This window comes from Kogia breviceps, chromosome 8 (genome assembly GCF_026419965.1).
Source record: "Kogia breviceps isolate mKogBre1 chromosome 8, mKogBre1 haplotype 1, whole genome shotgun sequence".
Lineage (NCBI taxonomy): Eukaryota > Metazoa > Chordata > Mammalia > Artiodactyla > Physeteridae > Kogia > Kogia breviceps.
The window spans coordinates 68,493,841-68,511,639 of record NC_081317.1 but is presented as its reverse complement, the minus strand read 5'-3'; the positions used below and the strand labels follow the sequence as shown (position 1 = coordinate 68,511,639).

At 37.3% G+C, this 17,799-nt stretch overlaps 1 protein-coding gene across 1 annotated transcript in view; it reads right to left on the bottom strand.

Moving 5' to 3' along the window:
* Window positions 1-17,799, bottom strand: part of GLIS3 (GLIS family zinc finger 3) — a 539,325-nt gene that overhangs the window by 113,138 nt on the left and 408,388 nt on the right. The window contains exons 5-6 of the mRNA XM_067041595.1: window positions 9,168-9,329; window positions 4,540-4,650 (exon numbers count right to left, since the gene is read on the bottom strand). Coding sequence (XP_066897696.1) covers window positions 4,540-4,650; window positions 9,168-9,329 — 273 coding nt within the window. The remainder of the gene's footprint in view (window positions 1-4,539; window positions 4,651-9,167; window positions 9,330-17,799) is intronic.

Below are 17,799 nucleotides of genomic sequence, written 5' to 3'. Positions count from 1 at the left end.
CTTGACTCTTTAAAATTTAAATTTAATTATTAGTTAGCATCACTGTTTTGAACCAAAATTGTTTGTTTTACAAAAGCATACCTAGCACCTTTCTTGAAATCCATTACCCTCAACTGAGACATCAAGACATTCAGGCAGGTAGTATGTCTCACCATCATTCTGAGGTGTAAAGTACAAAATTTGTCAGCAACAATTGTTAAAGTAGAAAACTTAATGTGACCCACTTGAAAAAACACACACACTAGTGCCCTTTTAATGTCATCCCTGTAATAGCATCACTATTACTCAAATTCCAATATGATTTCCTAAATGTGAGAGGAAGAAGGGGAGCTACCAGTTCATCTTGAAATGATATATCTGTAATATGTGCCTATGACTGACATTCCATTGAGAGTTGGAATGATTTTTAATTTATTCCTGAGCAGGAAAAAAAGGAATGAAGGAAGGCAGGCAGGAAGGAAGGGAGGAAGGGAGGCAGGGAGGATGGAAAGAGGATTGTCAAAATCTGGGAAGGTCTCTGATTGTGTACCCCATTTGTATATGCCATATGCCACGTAGACGATGACAGAAAACAACTGATAGAAAAGTGAGCCTCACTAGCTCTTTTATACATGCTTTCATTCAGGGGAAAATGTATTTTTTTCATATAGCTTTTTAAAGATTCCAACAACTGCACAAAGCAAGGTGAGCCTATATTGTATTTAATGAAATTGTTTATAGTTTTGAGTACATATGGGGTGGTGGTGGCTCTGAACAGATTCCAAAGAATCATCAGTTCTACATGAAGAGAGTTGCATTAAATAAGCAGCTCTATTTTAGCCAGAAAGCTATATAAAGCTGTTCCCTAAGTAGGAAATATACATACGTGTTGCATTCACGTTATACTTGCTTGGTTTAAAACAGCCCACATAGAGGTCACAAAAGTGAAAGTTATCAGCCATGGTGCGTCAAAGGTGAATGTTTAACAAACATGTAACAAATCACACCCAAAGTCTGGAATCTTTGTGGAAGTGTGAAATGGATGAAAGATTCATGTCATCTCTAACTTCTGGCCCAGCATTCTTTGCATTCACTTTTTAAAAGTCCATGTTGGTAGCAGGCCAGAGTTGAAGGAAACCTCCTTGTTTATGGCACTTCCAAGGTGAAAATGAAAAATTCTGATAAAGCTCACAGGCCTGAGGAAAATTTCAAGTGGCTTATTGCCTTAGTTTTCTCTTATTTCAACACTCATTATCAGACAGAATTGAAGGACAGATTCTGTCTTTTGCTCTGCAAGCTAAATTCTATTCTCACTGGAGACCATAGCTGGTGACTTGAGTATTTTGCTGCTTATTTATCTGTGTAGCCCACTATTTAATGGACTCAAGATCTGCAAAGCACATTCGATGGAAGAAGTCTGTATGTCACCTGATGGGATGTGTGGGTGTGCACACATTAGACAAAGAGAAAAGTTACTCTCTGCATGCAATGAGCCAAATTATCCCAATTCTTTTGCAGAGAGTTTTTTTTTTTTTCCTTTTTCTTTCTTTTCATAGCTTGAATAATAGAATAATGTTAAGCTGAGATTTCAGGTTCTTGGTTTTCAGTAGGATCCAACAGGTATGGGAAAAGGGCCACAGGCCCATGACCAAGGCATCACGTATGAGATCTCTACCCCTCCTAATAAACATTTGTCTTATGGGTGAGGATGCCTTGTCACTGGCCATGATTTCTCTGTAGGACTTCATAAAGCCGGCCATGTTAAGACCAAAATAATGTCATTTAGTGTCTAGGGGGAGGTTAAAAAGAGGATTAGAGGCAGGCAGGCAGGCACGGTATATTAAACAAGTCCATGACTAACAGGGTGTGACAGAAAAGGGTTTTATTCTTTTCAACAGAACAATTCCCTAGGGCTGGGACCATTACTCCACAGTGCCTTTATCACCTTGGAATTTTTATGGTTATTTTTGATGAATTCACATTTTTGTAAAGGCCTTTTGAAATGATGCCAGTTTTCAATTTTTAATTAAAGTCATAAATAATCTTAATTCTGCCTTAAAAGGGTTATTGTTTCTTACTTTTTTTTATTATTGCTGCCAGGAAATATTTCAAATACCAAGCCCTGATGTGAATAGCACTTAGAACCTCTCTGAGGTCTAGTAACAACATTGTACCATGTAAATGCTACACACCAGTATACCAGCACAAGGTTTGAAAATGTGGATTGATTGATTTCAGGTTTATTACCACTGCTTCTCCTGGGAGTGACATTTCCCCTTTTTATTGGATGGAGCTACTTTCATCATTTTAATTTCCACAAATTAGTCCATTACAGATCCACACAGGATTTTTAAAATCTTCAGATTAAAAGGACAAGTTAAAATTTGGAAAGTAAACACAGTAACTTGTCACTAAAGACTAAGCGATGAATGTCAGAATGTCAGCCAAATCCAATTCAACCACTTGCAGGAAAACGAGTGAACATCAAAAGCTAAATCACTGGAGAGATAATACCTCATTTTACATAAGACAAAATTAAGAGAATATTGTAATATTTGACATTACATTATAATACTGCTCCTTGAAAGCATATCCTTGTTATCTGGATTGCCTGTTGAAGGCTGTCTGCAAATTGTTTATACATCTGTATTCTGTAGTCTTAAGATCTGATTTTCTTTTTAAATTAGCGCTTCAAAAATCTTTCACATAATCAAAACTACTCTTCCTTTATAAAGAGGTTGCAACACACAGTGTTTGAACAACAGAAACCATTAGTAATTCCTAAAAATATCCCATTATGTTTTCATACCTACTGTCAACCTAGGTTACCCTCTTAAGTTGAATATCATATTATTGCTTACTTGTCTACATGTGAGACCCACATTCTGTCGTGCCCGTGACAGTTGTTATTCTCTGTGAAGATGCTCTTCAATCTTACAATAGATTGGCTATTACAGTAAAACCTCATACATTTGGGACAACTTGGACTTGGAGAATGGTCAGATTTAGGGGGAAGAAAGGTTTATTTATTTATTTTTAACAAACACAACTTATTACTTCAATTTTATAAGATATACACAGATAATGACAAAAACCATTAGACAATGGTCCTCCTACACAGTTAACAGTATGCAACAATGGTGTGTTATTTTAAGAATATTAAGCATCCTCCTTACAACTTTATGTATATTATTAATTCACTTAGCCGTTTCTTTGCTGTTTTAAAATACAGCAACATATCCAATCCATGTTGAAGGATCATCTATTATCATCTCTTGATAATGATCATCTGTTATCAGTTTATTGGGATTCCCATTAAAGAGACTTAACTATATTTATAGAGAAAAAAATAATTTTAACAATTGACTTAAAAGAGTGGGTTTGTATGCCATTAAGAATATCTATTTTTAAAAAGGAATATCTATCAAATCCTTCTGACTGGCCATTTTTCTAACTCACAGCAACGGGGTCAAATTGTTTCCATATATGAGCCCTCAACTGGCATTGTGCTAACACCTCTCAAGGAAGAAAAAATCTCAAGTAACAAAAAGATTATAGAGGATTTCCCAACATAAAAGAGTTAAATCCCTATAAATCATAAAAGAATGAAAGATTCTAGTTAACTAGAAGCCATGGTGATCTGAAAACCACGGCCATAGGGTTTAATCACACCATGGGGTTCAATCACTTGAAATAAGCAGAGTCTTAAACTTCCCTTAAATTTGTTATGAAGGGCCCTTGAATGAATCAGGTACCCACCTGAACACAAATGAAACACTCAAAAAGCCAAGGTCAGGTCAACTTATTTTCTGCCATGATCAGAAGATACTTTTTGGTCCAAAATTTTAGCAATTCAGTTATTAGAAAATCCTTGAAAGGCAGTAAGCTCCTCATTTTTCAAGGTGTTAAAGCACAGCATGGTCAATCACTTGCTGGAGGTTTTATGAGGTCAGGAGAAAAAGTCAGGTGGGTTGGCAGGTTGATCTTTAACATTTCTTCCAAATCTGAGAGATACTATAATTTCTATGAACTTTGAGAGATGCACTAAGTCCTCATTGATGTCAAAGTAATTTTAGGTTCAATTCCTTTCTCAGACTTTCTTACGTAATACTTATTAAGGAACGTGGTTTTTTCTAAGCTTAAAGGGAAGAATGCTCTATACTTACCCTACCTGCTTCATCAGACGTAATTATTTTAGCAAATTGATATTTTATGAAAAAGCACTTACCTCCAGAGAGGCTTTTTGTTGCGCTGTTTTTCCCAATTCAATTTTCTTTAGCTATTTGGAGTTAATTTTGTTACTTTCCAGTTTAGGTGACTTTCACTAATTTCCTCCAATTCCTATTATGCACACCCTCCCCAGAAATTCATATCTGGTTACATCAGTTATGAAAATCACAGCCTTGCTACTACTTCATGGACGACTTCTCTACTCAGAGTCTAAAACGTGTTATACCTTGAGAAGTATGAGAATTACCAATGCCCTGCAGAAGCGCCCAGTACTACAAGAGGAATTTAAATATGCTTGTCCTGGCTGGATAAATTCTCTTTTAAAATTACCTTTTTCCTTGCTTGCTGATCTTTGGAAGAATGTGCCTTCACATGCTTTCTTAAGGAACTTGGGTCTGTGTAGCGTTTGCTGCATCCTGGAATTTGACAAGCATAAGGTTTCTAAATAAGAAAGAGAGAAAAAAAAAAACAGCTGTGGTTAAATCATAAAGGTAACTGGGGAAGGTTTACTCAAAGACTACCGACTTCAGAGCATGAACTGTTACCAACTGACTGATGTGAAATGCTATGCATTTTAATGCATTTTAATTAGAAAGCCCAGTAAGTTTGCATCAAGGCTAAGAGAAGAGTAAACTTTCAAGAAACAAAGAGATGGCTTATCTTTGAAGATTTTTAAGAGACTGCTACAGAATGCACTCTTACCATGAAACCTCCTGTGGCATTTTTTAATATGGAAATTATTAGTATCTTCAGTCATACTTACAGTTATGTTCCCCTGAAAACAATCTTTGGTACTGTCAGAAATTAGGAAACACATACTCTTTAAGAGTTCAGGTATAAAGAAGCTGTAGAAAAGTCCAGAAAAGATGGAATGTTTCAGAAGAAACCTGATTCAGAAAGAGAGAAGGAGAAAATTAAAAGGGAAAATTAGTGGAAAGTGAGTAAAAGACAGTAGGTTTCAAACAACAGACGCATGAAAAATCAGCCAGAGAAACATTAATATTATTAGCAGTAGAGGAGTCCTGGTGTTAAGCCTGGGTTAGGTGAATAAGCCATTTGGCTGAGCACGATGAGAACACAAGTTTTGGCTACTCCAATTCCCCCATGCGCCTGAGAGATGATGTAAGGTGTGGAGCCTAAGGCAGAGTCTAGAATCTTTTTTATTTTTGTGTCCCTGGTGATTGGTAGATGCTAATTAGGAATGATGAATTAATGAATGAGAGCACTACACACTGATTCAAATTTTAGCAACTATTCCTATTGTAACAACAAAATTCAAACCAAAGGTTTGGGAATACGGCTTTTAAGTTGTAAAATAAATAAAAACCTGCTTATCCTAAGAACTGAAAAAAATCACAAGGTTTACTGTGTTTATAAGATGTATTAACAGTCACTCATCTACTTAGTATCTCATCAGGTGACATATTAAAGCTATACCTGCATGAGGTAAACTGTAAGGAAGAGAATTAAAACCCTGTCTCTACAATAGAATTCTTGCTTTAGAAACCTGCTATTCTGTTGACACCCCCCCAAAAAAAATCAGTTGTTTTTCCCTACTGTTTATATTTTGTTCCTGTTTTCATGTACTTGCTTGTCATTTTGTAGACCAACATATATGTGGATTATATTATTTGCCCTGCAGGAAGCTATATATGTGATTCACTTTTTTTGTTGCTACTGTTACCATTTTTGATTCCAAGAACAAGGTAAAGACATGAATATATAATTTAGTTTGATACTCCCAATTTGAATTCTAAGTTTGATTATCTGATGTTTTTGTTCATTGACTGACTGATTGATTGAATGAGTAAATCACCCAGCAGCTCTTTTGCTCCTGTAACACGATGGACACTGTGTTACATATCAGGGATCTAACAATGAACAGTGGATGAACCAGCCTCTCAATATGTCACAGTTTCTGCAAAATGATGAGCCAATTATGGGCTGAAGTCACTTGCCAAGGAAGTTTCCATTGGGTAAACAAAGGTTCCCTTTAACCTGGGAATCCTTTCTGGGTTCACACAGCTTTCTTGCCCTAGTCTTCCCTGTCCTGCCCTGGTGTTATGGGGGCAATTAGCCAACATCTTTATTGGCAGTCATGCTGTGACCACATAAGCTCATGTTTTTTGGGGGGGGGCGTTATGCGGGCCTCTCACTGTTGTGGGCTCTCCCATTGCGGAGCACAGGCTCTGGACGCGCAGGCTCAGTGGCCATGGCTCGCAGGCCCAGCCGCTCCACGTTATGTGGGATCTTCCCGGACCGGGGCACGAACCCATGTCCCCTGCATCAGCAGGCGGACTCTCAACCACTGCACCAACAGGGAAGCCCCTAAGCTCATGTTTTGAGCATTAGAGATGTTGCATGTAAAAATCTTTGGGAATATTGACGTGTTATATAAATCGATGCCATAATTATCACAATAGTCACCATTACTTGGGTTAGAAAGATAAGAAATGGGTAATGTCATTTTGTATTTGATTTTGAGATATCACTCTCTCCCTTGCTATCAGCCACCTGGGATCAGTATGTCAAAAGAGCAACATCAGGGGATGGTCTAAGTGGTATTGGTACGCTGGTCATTTTAACTCAGATTACCTGAGCTTTAAATGGCATGTTACACTTCATCAAACTATATTCTTCATTATTTTCCATTTGTACTGTAAAACTATTTCCCCTGTTGAGACATTAAGATGCTAATAGAGAAATGAATTAATAACACTTTTCAGGGTTAGAATTATGAACTCAGTAATTTTTATGGGGAAATCATTTTCCTATAAGTAAAGAATCCATTTAACTGAAGAAATATTTTATCCAAAATTCTGACAGTATTAGCATAAGGAGTACTTAATGAAAGGGAATGGGGACCTAAATTTAAATAATAAATTCTACAAGCAACTACACTTTCCTTCTTTAAATAAATGTTTAATTTCTTAAAATTGTAAAAGATTTTAAAAGAACTTACCAATTTGTTAAATGCAATAAAAATTTAAACAGAAGGTAGTTTGGACTTCAAAAGAAAAATGATGGTTTTAAAAGATTTAATAGAGAAATAATTAAAAAAAATAAAAACAGCTAAGTTTTAAAAGCTACTGCATTGAACTTAATCGTGAAATTATTATCTTAGGTAGCTTTCCTCAAAAGTTTTTAAAAGGGATATATATTTTTTAATTCAAAATGATTTTAGAAAATGCTCTTAGTTTGATTAGCTAAAATTAGCTCCAAGCAAAGAAGGGTATTGTAGAGCCATAACACTTAGCCTTACAATAGTTCTTTCAAACTACAGATAACTAGCTAGAGAAGAAGCAATTTCTCAAGACAATCTTGTCTCATGAATGTTCATTCTTCCATGATAAAGTTTAATGACAAATTGGAAAATTTATTAGATTCTACCAAGACCATTTTAGACATATAAAATAGGGCATTTTAACATAATTCATTCTTTTTTTTCCTACTTCTACCTTTAAAAAATACTGCTATTCACCAAATTTATTCATTTAATATTCCATTCTTTTGGTCCTAAAATCACTGAATTCAATTCAGCTATAGCAGAAAGGGTCCATCTTACACCCATATTACTCTAATTATATTTCAGGTATTTATTTACTAGGCAAACCATCACATTTATATATATATATCAGGAGGTAATTCTGTTTAGAAAGGTTATGTGACATATAGCTAAAATGACTTCTATCAATATGACTAATAGAGACTAATATAAAATTTAATAAATATGTCAGCTATAACATCAGAAGAATCTTAAATATGTATGAGAAGGTGTGTAGAAATAACAGTATCTTAAAAATTCAAATTCTGGTGTAGTTTAATAATAGACATCAGAATGTTAACACTGAAAAAGTACTGTCATGAATACATTACTTGCAAGAACGTGGGATAAGAGATCTGTGATGTGTATAATACATTTATCCTGATGGCTTTGTTAAGTGAACTAAAATTACATATAATCTATCTAGCCTCATGTAAAGAAAATGGCATCAAAACCTGAGAAATGCAAAGGACGACGATCAACATAATTTAGAAAATAAAAGACAGAGTCAAGGAAAGGGCATTAGCAAATGAACAAAATGTTTCAGCACTAAGAGAGTTAAGGTTTATGTCGATGGATATGTGGCTGTTAACACATAGGAAACGTGATGAAACCGAACCCTTGGGAAAGATTTGCTGATTCTAAAAGATTTGCTGATTCTTTTTAGATCACTCGAAGGTGAAAATACCAGGTGGTTTCTAAAGCAAAAGGCTAGATTCACTTTCAAAAATCATGCCAGTCTCAAAGTTCTTATGTCAAGAAGAAAAGAACCAGGATAAGAAAAAAAGTACTTCCTATTTCTAACAATAGCATATCTTTTTTTTTTTCTTTTATTTTTCTTGCGGTATGCGGGCCTCTCACTGTTGTGGCCTCTCCTGTCGTAGAGCACAGGCTCCAGACACGCAGGCTCAGCGGCCATGACTCACGGGCCCAGCCGCTCGGCAGCATGTGGGATCTTCCTGGACCAGGGCACGAACCCGTGTCCCCTGCATCAGCAGGCGGATTCTCAACCACTGCGCCACCAGGGAAGCCCAGCATATCTTATTTATCTTAATATATCTTGATATTTGAACACTTACTTCAATGTCCAATCTCTAGGAGTCATTCTCTGTACTAAAATCTACTATACGACAGCCCCTAAAGTGCCTTTGCTTTGTATACAGAGGAAACCAAGGAACCCCCTTTGTCCCAGGCAGCTGTAATATTTAGGATAACTTGTGACTACAGAAAAATGGAAAAGAAAGAACCAAACAGGGCCCCTTCTGGCTCTTTACCAGGTTTCACTGCTGCCCTTGGCACTCCCCCTATAACCTGCAGGTCATAAAGCAAACACCTTCACCGTCCCACTGTCAAACGGGCACTTCCGCACACCGGGGCTTGGGGCTGGAAGCTGGAAAGCTCCTGCCGTTCTTACAGTGTCCAGATGTGTCCTCTGGTGCTTGGCGCGGTCACTGGAGTTACTGAACGCCTTCTGACAGCCCGGATGCTGGCACAAATACGGCTTCTCGCCTGTGTGGCTCCGCAAATGAATCTTGAGATTTTCGAGCCTTGAGAAGGCCTTCTTGCAACCTTCAAACTGCGAAAAAGAAAACAATGTTTGGTTGTTGAGAAGGACCTTGAATGTTTGGGGTTGGGGGACAGGAAAAATAAATGTTCTTAGTTTGTACTTAGCCTAAAACAAAAAAATAAAATGAAATCCAAACAGTAACAATATTACTTCTAAAAAGATCCGTATGTTTATGTGAACTGCATTTTTCCACTGAATATACATGCCACTTTCCATACCAGATTTGGGTCCCAAACTGATTTTTGTGATTACTTATGTCAGAGAAAATTTGCTGTGAGCCATCTGGCTCAGTTAATAAAAATACAGTAACGCGTGCCTTAAAGGTTTGTTAAAAAATTAACACACTGTTCCATTTCCAAATTGGTCTAAATTGAAAGAATCAGGAAGGAAGAAACTTTTTACAACTAATAAACTAACAAGAAAAGAGTGACGTATGAGAAAAAAAAGTAAATAGAATATCCAAGAGTGAGAGATGAAAAGGACATGTGTCTGCTGAATCATTAAGATCATAAACTTTCTTAACTCTATCTTAAGTGGTTTTCAACTCCTAAGAGTGACCCTGTTAATATATAGGGTGATGCCAAGCCTAATGAGATAAAGTTTTTAACATGCTTTTAAAAAGGAACTGGAAGACAATTTATTTAGTGCTAAATCATATTCCAAATAAAGTTATAGTTTTATTTATTTCTATTTTTTTTAAGAAATTTTGTTACCTGGTTCTTAAATAGAAGAGTTGAAAATAAAAAGTTGAAGATCTCAAGAAATGTTTCATTGGTTTGTCAATAATATTTATTGATGGTAATATTTACTTACTGTCTTCTGTGGGCAAAATATCAGCTACTATTAGAGGGTCAAAGTGATTTCAATCCTTGAAGTGACAATCTAATAGAAAATGTGTTAGAGAAAGCCTATACATGAAGCATAAATGTGAGATGGGCATTTATCCTTTAACTATCTCTTTGATGCTAAGCCCCAGAATATTATGTCCTTTTGACAATTTTAATGCCATTAGAGTTCCCAATGCAAGGAAAACTGCAATTAAAAACTATCAGGGACTTCCCTGGTGGTCCAGTGGTTAAGCCTCTGTGCTTCCAATGCAACGGGTGCGGGTTTGATCCCTAGTCGGGGAACCAAGATCCCACATGCCGCGGGGCATGGCCAAAAAAAAAAAAAAAAAAAACCCAAAACTATCAGAACAAAACATAATATGTTTACTGTAATTAAGAAACCTCACTCTTTAGAGAGGAATGTGAGGCTGGTGGGGAGAACAGAAGTACAGAAGGGTAAATTGAAAATGGTTTTCATTAAAAATTAGCAGGTATAACTTAAGCTTACTACAAGAAATGCTATAAAATTCCTTGGTTCTCTTACTTATTACAACAGATGAGTACATTGTCCATGAAAGGATGACCCAGAGCTGGCCAGGTTTTGGTTATTTGAATTTTCACCTTTAAGTAAAGGATGAACTAAGGAGGAATAATAATCAAACATGTCACAACTCCATCCATTTAAGTTGTCCAGATTCTGCATGCTGGAGTATTTTAAGAAATTTCTGAAAGTTGCACTTATTTTTGATTGAGAGTTATACATGTTTCACAGACATATGTTGGTTTATTTCAATTTTGATATTTTGCTTAAAATAATTTTGGTGTTTTCCTGATTTCTATTTCACATAAAAATAAATTTAGCGTGAACAGAAGATGATTACTGACAAAGAGGGAAAGACATATAATGTTATATCGCTAGAGGGAGAGGGGAATTAAGTGGTTTATTTCTTCAGGTTTTCAAGTGGGTCTCAAATCTGAGAATAAAGGCGCTCAAAGATAACCCCCAATTCATGGCTGAGAGGCCTCTGCCAACCAAACCTCTGTTTTTAAGGCTCACGCTGAATGATAACTCAGTGCAAACTTCTGGAGCTCAGTTCGTTTGTCTTAGAATCACCTGGCAGACCACACTTAGATCTAAAATGAGCTTGTGGGGCTTCCCTGGTGGTGCAGTGGTTGAGAGTCCGCCTGCCGATGCAGGGGACGCGGGTTCGTGCCCCGGTCTGGGAGGATCCCGCATGCCGCGGAGCGGCTGGGCCCGTGAGCCATGGCCGCTGGGCCTGCGCGTCCGGGGCCTGTGCTCCGTGACGGGAGAGGCCGCAACAGTGAGGCCCGCATACCAAAAAAAAAAAAAAAAAAAAAAAAAAAAAAAAAAAAATGAGCTTGTGGTTTTGGACACATCAAGCCTGTAGCCTAGTTCCTAGCAACGCTGTTTTGTAGGGTGGGCACCATTCTGGGGCCAGCTCCAGGGGTGCAGACCTGAGTAGGCCCCAACACCCACTCCATTCTATAGTCACCCTAGCTCTTGGTCAGAGAGAAGGCTGCATTGTCTCAGCACCAACATGGGAGTAGAGAACCGCTTTAGAATAGATTAATGAGGTTTCTGTGAGCACCAGGCAGATAAGGCCCCTGGATCTACCACAGAGTGATTAGAGGGGATCCCAAACATGTCCTAGAACTAATTCCAACTGCCCACTTCATCAGATGTAAACTGAACGTAGATTAGCATTTCTAAGGTCTCTCCAGTTAAATGTCCATGTAAATGTCCAGTTGAACTCAGCTAATTGCTAGTATTATTGTTAACAGAAGTAATGCTCAAAGACCAAAGAGCTTGCTTCATTCCAAGCAAATCAGTGAAAAGTAAACTATAGCTCAGAACATCCTGACCATTTTTTAAAAACAGCAAAGATGGAGGAAAATATGAGCACCCAGACTGAAAATGACAACAAAAAGATTATCAGTAAAATCATGAAAATCCAACTGATCTCAGATGTTTCCTCCGTAACAAGAAAGGCCAGAAGACAAAAGTATTTGTAGTACTTGTACTAGCATTATACAATTTTCAGGAGAAAAGATTAAGAGTGAAGGGATTTGACCACACTGAGTTGTATGAATAAAGGCAAGAACAAGGCAACCCCATGTATTCAGGGGCTCATAATAAACATCACCCACTCACTCTTGTTGAAGAAATTCACTGGGAAGAAACCATGAACGCCAAACCAATAAATTCCAGCACCGAAGAACTGACAACTGGCTCCATGGGGACGCGCCTAACACCCAACCCATCACAGGAGCATGCAGAGAATCACAACTGATTGAACATGCCACACTAACAATTCTGCAAGAAGAGAAATTAGGTGCTGTTCATTTCTCTAAAGGTGTCTGGATGAAACTTGAAAGCAAATGATTTCATAATGAATCATTATCATTCATTATGGGAATAAACCTGTAATTCAACACAAGAATTTCCTCTCCCTCAGGCAATTTTACCCCAAGATTTATAAGTTCAATTAAATGCCAATGCATTAAAAATAAACTAACATTTAGGTAGAACTACACAAGAGTGTTACAAAATACAGCTAAACTGGATGTTTGGGGTGTTTGAGTAAATGGATGCTTTGTTTTCTACTTATATTTTTTCATGTTTTCAAAATCTTTCAAAATGAGTCTCATCTTGTAAAGGAACATCTAAACATAAAGGTAAACCAGAATCATAGAAGGAGCGTTTCCTCGAATTTGACCACATACTTTCTCATCAAGATTCCTGAAGTGCAAAGTCTATCCTGAGATCTAAGGTCCAAATTGTCACCTGACTGCCTGTGTCATTGCCACGAACCAACCTCTACACAAAAATTGACCAATATCTTAGTCCCTGGTCACCCCCTTCCTGGACTGCCTGTAGAGCCAGGAACCTAAGGCCCAGTGACACACAGCTGGGTCATCAGGCCTGAAGTTGCCCGTGGTTCAAACACAAGCCATATACAGGAAGACGAGAGAAAAACAACAAATAAACAAACTTTCAGAGTCCAAGGGGGGTAAGCAGAAGGAGGAAAAGTGGAACAAAAAGAGAGACAAATGCAGAATGGTAATACGGGAGGGAGTGGTGGTGGGAAATGGGTCTGGTACCCATTAGTAATTTTATCTAAATAGCATTCTTTTTTTTCCCCTGACCAATACTGAGTAAGCCCTATGAGCATGGCACTATGTGTTAAGCAATGAGAGGAACAAGATGAACTCAGATTTTACTCATGGGAAGATGGAAGCAAGATCAATGCACATGGCTGGACAGGTCCCACACTGGTGAATCTTGAGCAGTGACTCTCAAAGACACGGTGTGTGAACCAGCAGCATCGGCATACCCTTGGGAATTTGTCAGAAACACAAATTCTCTGGGCCAACCCCAGACTTACAGAACAGAAACCTGGGGGTGCAGGGCCCAGATGTCTGAGTGTTAAGGGGCCCTCCAGGAGATTCGGATGCTACAGTGTGAGTTTGGAATGCCATTCATATTGTAATCACTGTTGATGTTCTTAAGAAAATCTCCTGACAGAAGTAAAGTGTCTTGCAGAATTCACTCATTTCTAATTTGGACAAGAGTCATATGGGCTTGCAGCAGCCCTGGACTGAAAGGAGACATCTCCATCCCAGGATAAAGCAGGGTTATCTCCATTTGCACTGCAAATGAGACAAAATTCCAGAATGCCAGTGTCATACTAGAGATTCTTTAAACTCCTGATTATTTAATCTGTTGCCAAGCAGATGTCTAGTTCTGAAACAGGTATGCCTAACAGTTCCCTCAGTGGCCTCCTGACCAACAAAACATCCCATGTTTCTAGTGCCTACTACATTTCACCGTTGAGAAAAAGCACTGAAGGGCAGTCATCATTTTCCAATCGCACATTTCAGTGGCTTTACAGACACATGTAAGAACAATGCATGAAACTGTAAGCAACAGAATTTAAAATCTCATGGGGTTTTGAAAAAATACTGCATTGTATGAAGCCTCACTCTGAGAAAAATCTCTTTAACTCTGAGGCTGTTTTCAAGTAACAAACCTTAATTAAAAAGTATGTTACCTCAAATCCAGAGACCCTTAGCTTGCACCACTTTGTTAATTTAGGAGTTTATTTCATATTTAAAGGATCACAACTGGTCTGTAATCACCATCTCTCTCTCTCTCTATATATATATATATATAGGCTTGATTACAGATTGTTGACATTAAGTGGCATTAAGATGACCTTTGAAATATTACTTTCCCTTTCTATTAGAGGCTTTTGTGTAAGGTTTTGAAAATGAAAGACTCATTAGACACCATTAAAATAGGATTTATTCCATATGTGTAACCAGTAATCAAGTAGAATATTACTCCTTCCCCTAATCAGCAATTTAGAGTGTTGAGAAGCACAAGTTCCTATTCAAAGCAGTAATAACAGCAAACCTTTCCCGATCAGGTTTCTATACCATCACTAGTGTCAACAAAACCAAAACAGAAAGGAGTCTATGATGCTGGACATGCTTTTTAAAAATATACATTTGATTTCAATTAAGGCTCAGTGTTTATGACCCTTGGAAGAATAAGCTTTTACAATTTCATCAGTCAAGACCAATTAATCCCATTAGTGACAGCTGATACTGCGTCACGCTGTGCAGCGCTGAGGACTGACTGATGAATTATATGCTCGTTTACATCTTCCAGGTACACTCCAAAGACAACAGAGATGAAAGGCATTGGTGGAAAGGTCAGCAAATATTTATAACACTGTGGATATAGTCAAGATGACTTCCACAGTAAGCCCAAGAGTTCAAGTCCACTCAAATCATGGACATACCTGCAAAAGGTATAAATGAAAGATGGCTTCTTCTGTGACTCAGAAAGAGGGGGCCAAAGGCACGGCTGAGGGCCCAAAGCCACCCCACACATCTGAGAAGAGGTGAGAAATCTGACTCATGTGTTCAGCTGAGATTTATAAGTTTCCTTCCAGGACAGTGCTTCCCATCTTTATGTGCTCATAAGTCACTTGGGCATCTTATTAAAATACAGATTTTGATTCAGTAGGTGTGGAGTAGGGCCTGAGATTCTGCATTTCTAACCATCTCCTAGGTCATACTTCTAAATGTTGAATGTTCAAAGATTCCATTTTGAGAAGTAAGGTTCTAGGGATCATGAAACCACCCTCAGGTTGAAAATGAACAGTTTGATGGGATTTAAAGAAAAAAAAAAAAGAGATAAAATAAAAAAAGAACTAGAGCAAGAATAAAAAAGTAAAGGGCTTACTTTTGATGAACGAAACTATTGCTGCTTTGCCCTTAAAAGTACAGAAGAGTAAAGTCTAATTGTTAAACTTAGGTTGGGAAGAGAATAGAAAGTGTTGTCTGGGAGAAGAAAAGCAGAAAAGTCAGGAAAAAAAAAAGGACAAGAAATCAAAACAGAAAGACTGCAGAAGCACATTGGGACAATCTGATCCTGTTTCTCCTTCAGTCTCATTTGCATTTGGACATACGGCTTGCCTCGTGCCACCCTGTGGTTTCTGTTCCCAGTGCATTCTTATTAGGACTGGACGCTCCAGCAAATCTTAATATTTACCACATCAGTTTGTATAAAGTATTACATAAAGGGAGAAAAAGAAAATAATTCAAATGTTTTGAGGCTTTTAAAAAGTATCTAGTTCATTAATTTATTACACTGAATAATATGGAGTTCCTTCCTCTCCATGCTTCATTCAGACTATTAATTCTGTAATGAGGATGGAGAAGATGTCTCTGCAGTTTCTCACTTTGTGATTTTACTCATGTTTTCAGTCTAATCACCTTCTCATTCATAACGGAAGAAGGTACCCACAGAAAACGAGTTTCTATGTTTCCTTTTGGTTGTTAAAGGTAATATCTGATTTTAAAATATTTCAAAGTTCTACCAAGAGAAGCAGTGGCCTTACTGGAAAATTATTTAAAATTGTGGTAGGGTAGCCCTGGTTAATTTGAATATTTCTCTTTACTTCAAGGAAATCAGTGCACTCCCAAGTGATTTTCCAAAGATTCCAAATACCTAAATAGATTTGTACTTGCATTTCCTAGGACAGCCTTCAAAGTTTCCTGGTCCCTTGGCTAGGCTGGGGCAGCCAGAGTGGGGAAGAGACTCTGACACTTTGGCCTCAATGAGTCAACCACTTCAGTGCATGCCACTCATCTGGCATTCTCAAGTGGCCTACTGTACTCATTTAGCCAGATTTTCTGGAACTATTAAAATTTTGTAGAATTAATATAAAACCCTTTCTGTAATGTTTTCCTAAATTGTAATAAAGAGATCCCAGTTACTATGTTTCTCCTTCTTATTCTAGTGTACAAAATGAATCTATTAACTAGCTCATAAATGCAACTTCTTGGCTTGTTGTGCTTCTTGTTTTTGATTAAGAAATCTGTATAAAACAAAGGTTACCTAAATGAGCAGTATGTGTGTGTTTCTTATTGGTTTAAGGCAATTTGTTGTTTTTTAACATTTTGGGTCATGGGCAGCAGCTGATCTTTAAAAGGACACTCTAAATGAGGTGGCAAAATAAATAAGGGTGTAACATAAAAAAGGAAAATGGAAAAAATGTTTTGGAGAAGCTACATGACAATGTAGAGAGAAATATTGTTATTTTGGGGCCAACATTTGAACCATATTAAATTTTTATGGAAATTATCAAGTGTCTGGTTTATAAAAATTGAAAGGAGCTGGGGATAAATGGAACCTCATCATGGGCATTATATTCACAACTGGAAAAAGAATACTCCACAGTGCAACACTGATATTTAAAACATATCATATGGCTGTCTCTGGTTATTCAACAAATATAAAGTATCATATATTATTCATGTTGTGTCAATACAATGCCAGAAAACTACAATGTCAAGCAAATAATTATTCCGTGAGTGGGTAAATAATGGAAAACTGGTTGTTTGGGGGTTGTTTAAACATAACGATAAGTTGCCTCAATTTTGTTGTTGTTTATTAGCATTGATTTCATGCAGTCTGCAAATACATATCCAATAGAGCATGTTTCCTTCAGAGGTCCACAGTCAGACCTCAATAAATGCACTTTGATTACATGCCAGTAGAGCAAATATATTTAAGGCTATGTCATTGGCCCTGAATAAATATACCTAAAAGAAATCAAACTATTTAATTTTCTATGTATCTGTGTTTCTGACCACCACATAGTCATATACAATTCCATATACATGGATCTACAAAAGCACAGTACTTCTATTAAGTATATATAAAGTCTACATGTAAAAGCAACTTTCATGTATTTTGCTACTCTATATTAAAGAAAACAATTTTTCCAATTTTTAAAGTATCAGTCTATATACCCATGGACCAGGGAATACTGAGTTTCTTGTACATTCAGCACTTTATAGGCTGTGTGGATGATACAAAAGAACCACCAGGCTCCATCCTACCTTTTCTGCTTTCACAGTACATTCCAGGAGATAGACATATACTTAGAACAAATTTTGAATCTGACCTAGCCTGCTCCAACACCCTCAAATTATTTTCTATACACTAAAGGTGAGGAAAACAGAGATATTGGAGGAATCATCTTTTGGATTTCAGGCATTATTTTTTGCATTTTAAAAATATGGCAGAAACATTTTCTAAAACTCTAGTTTCT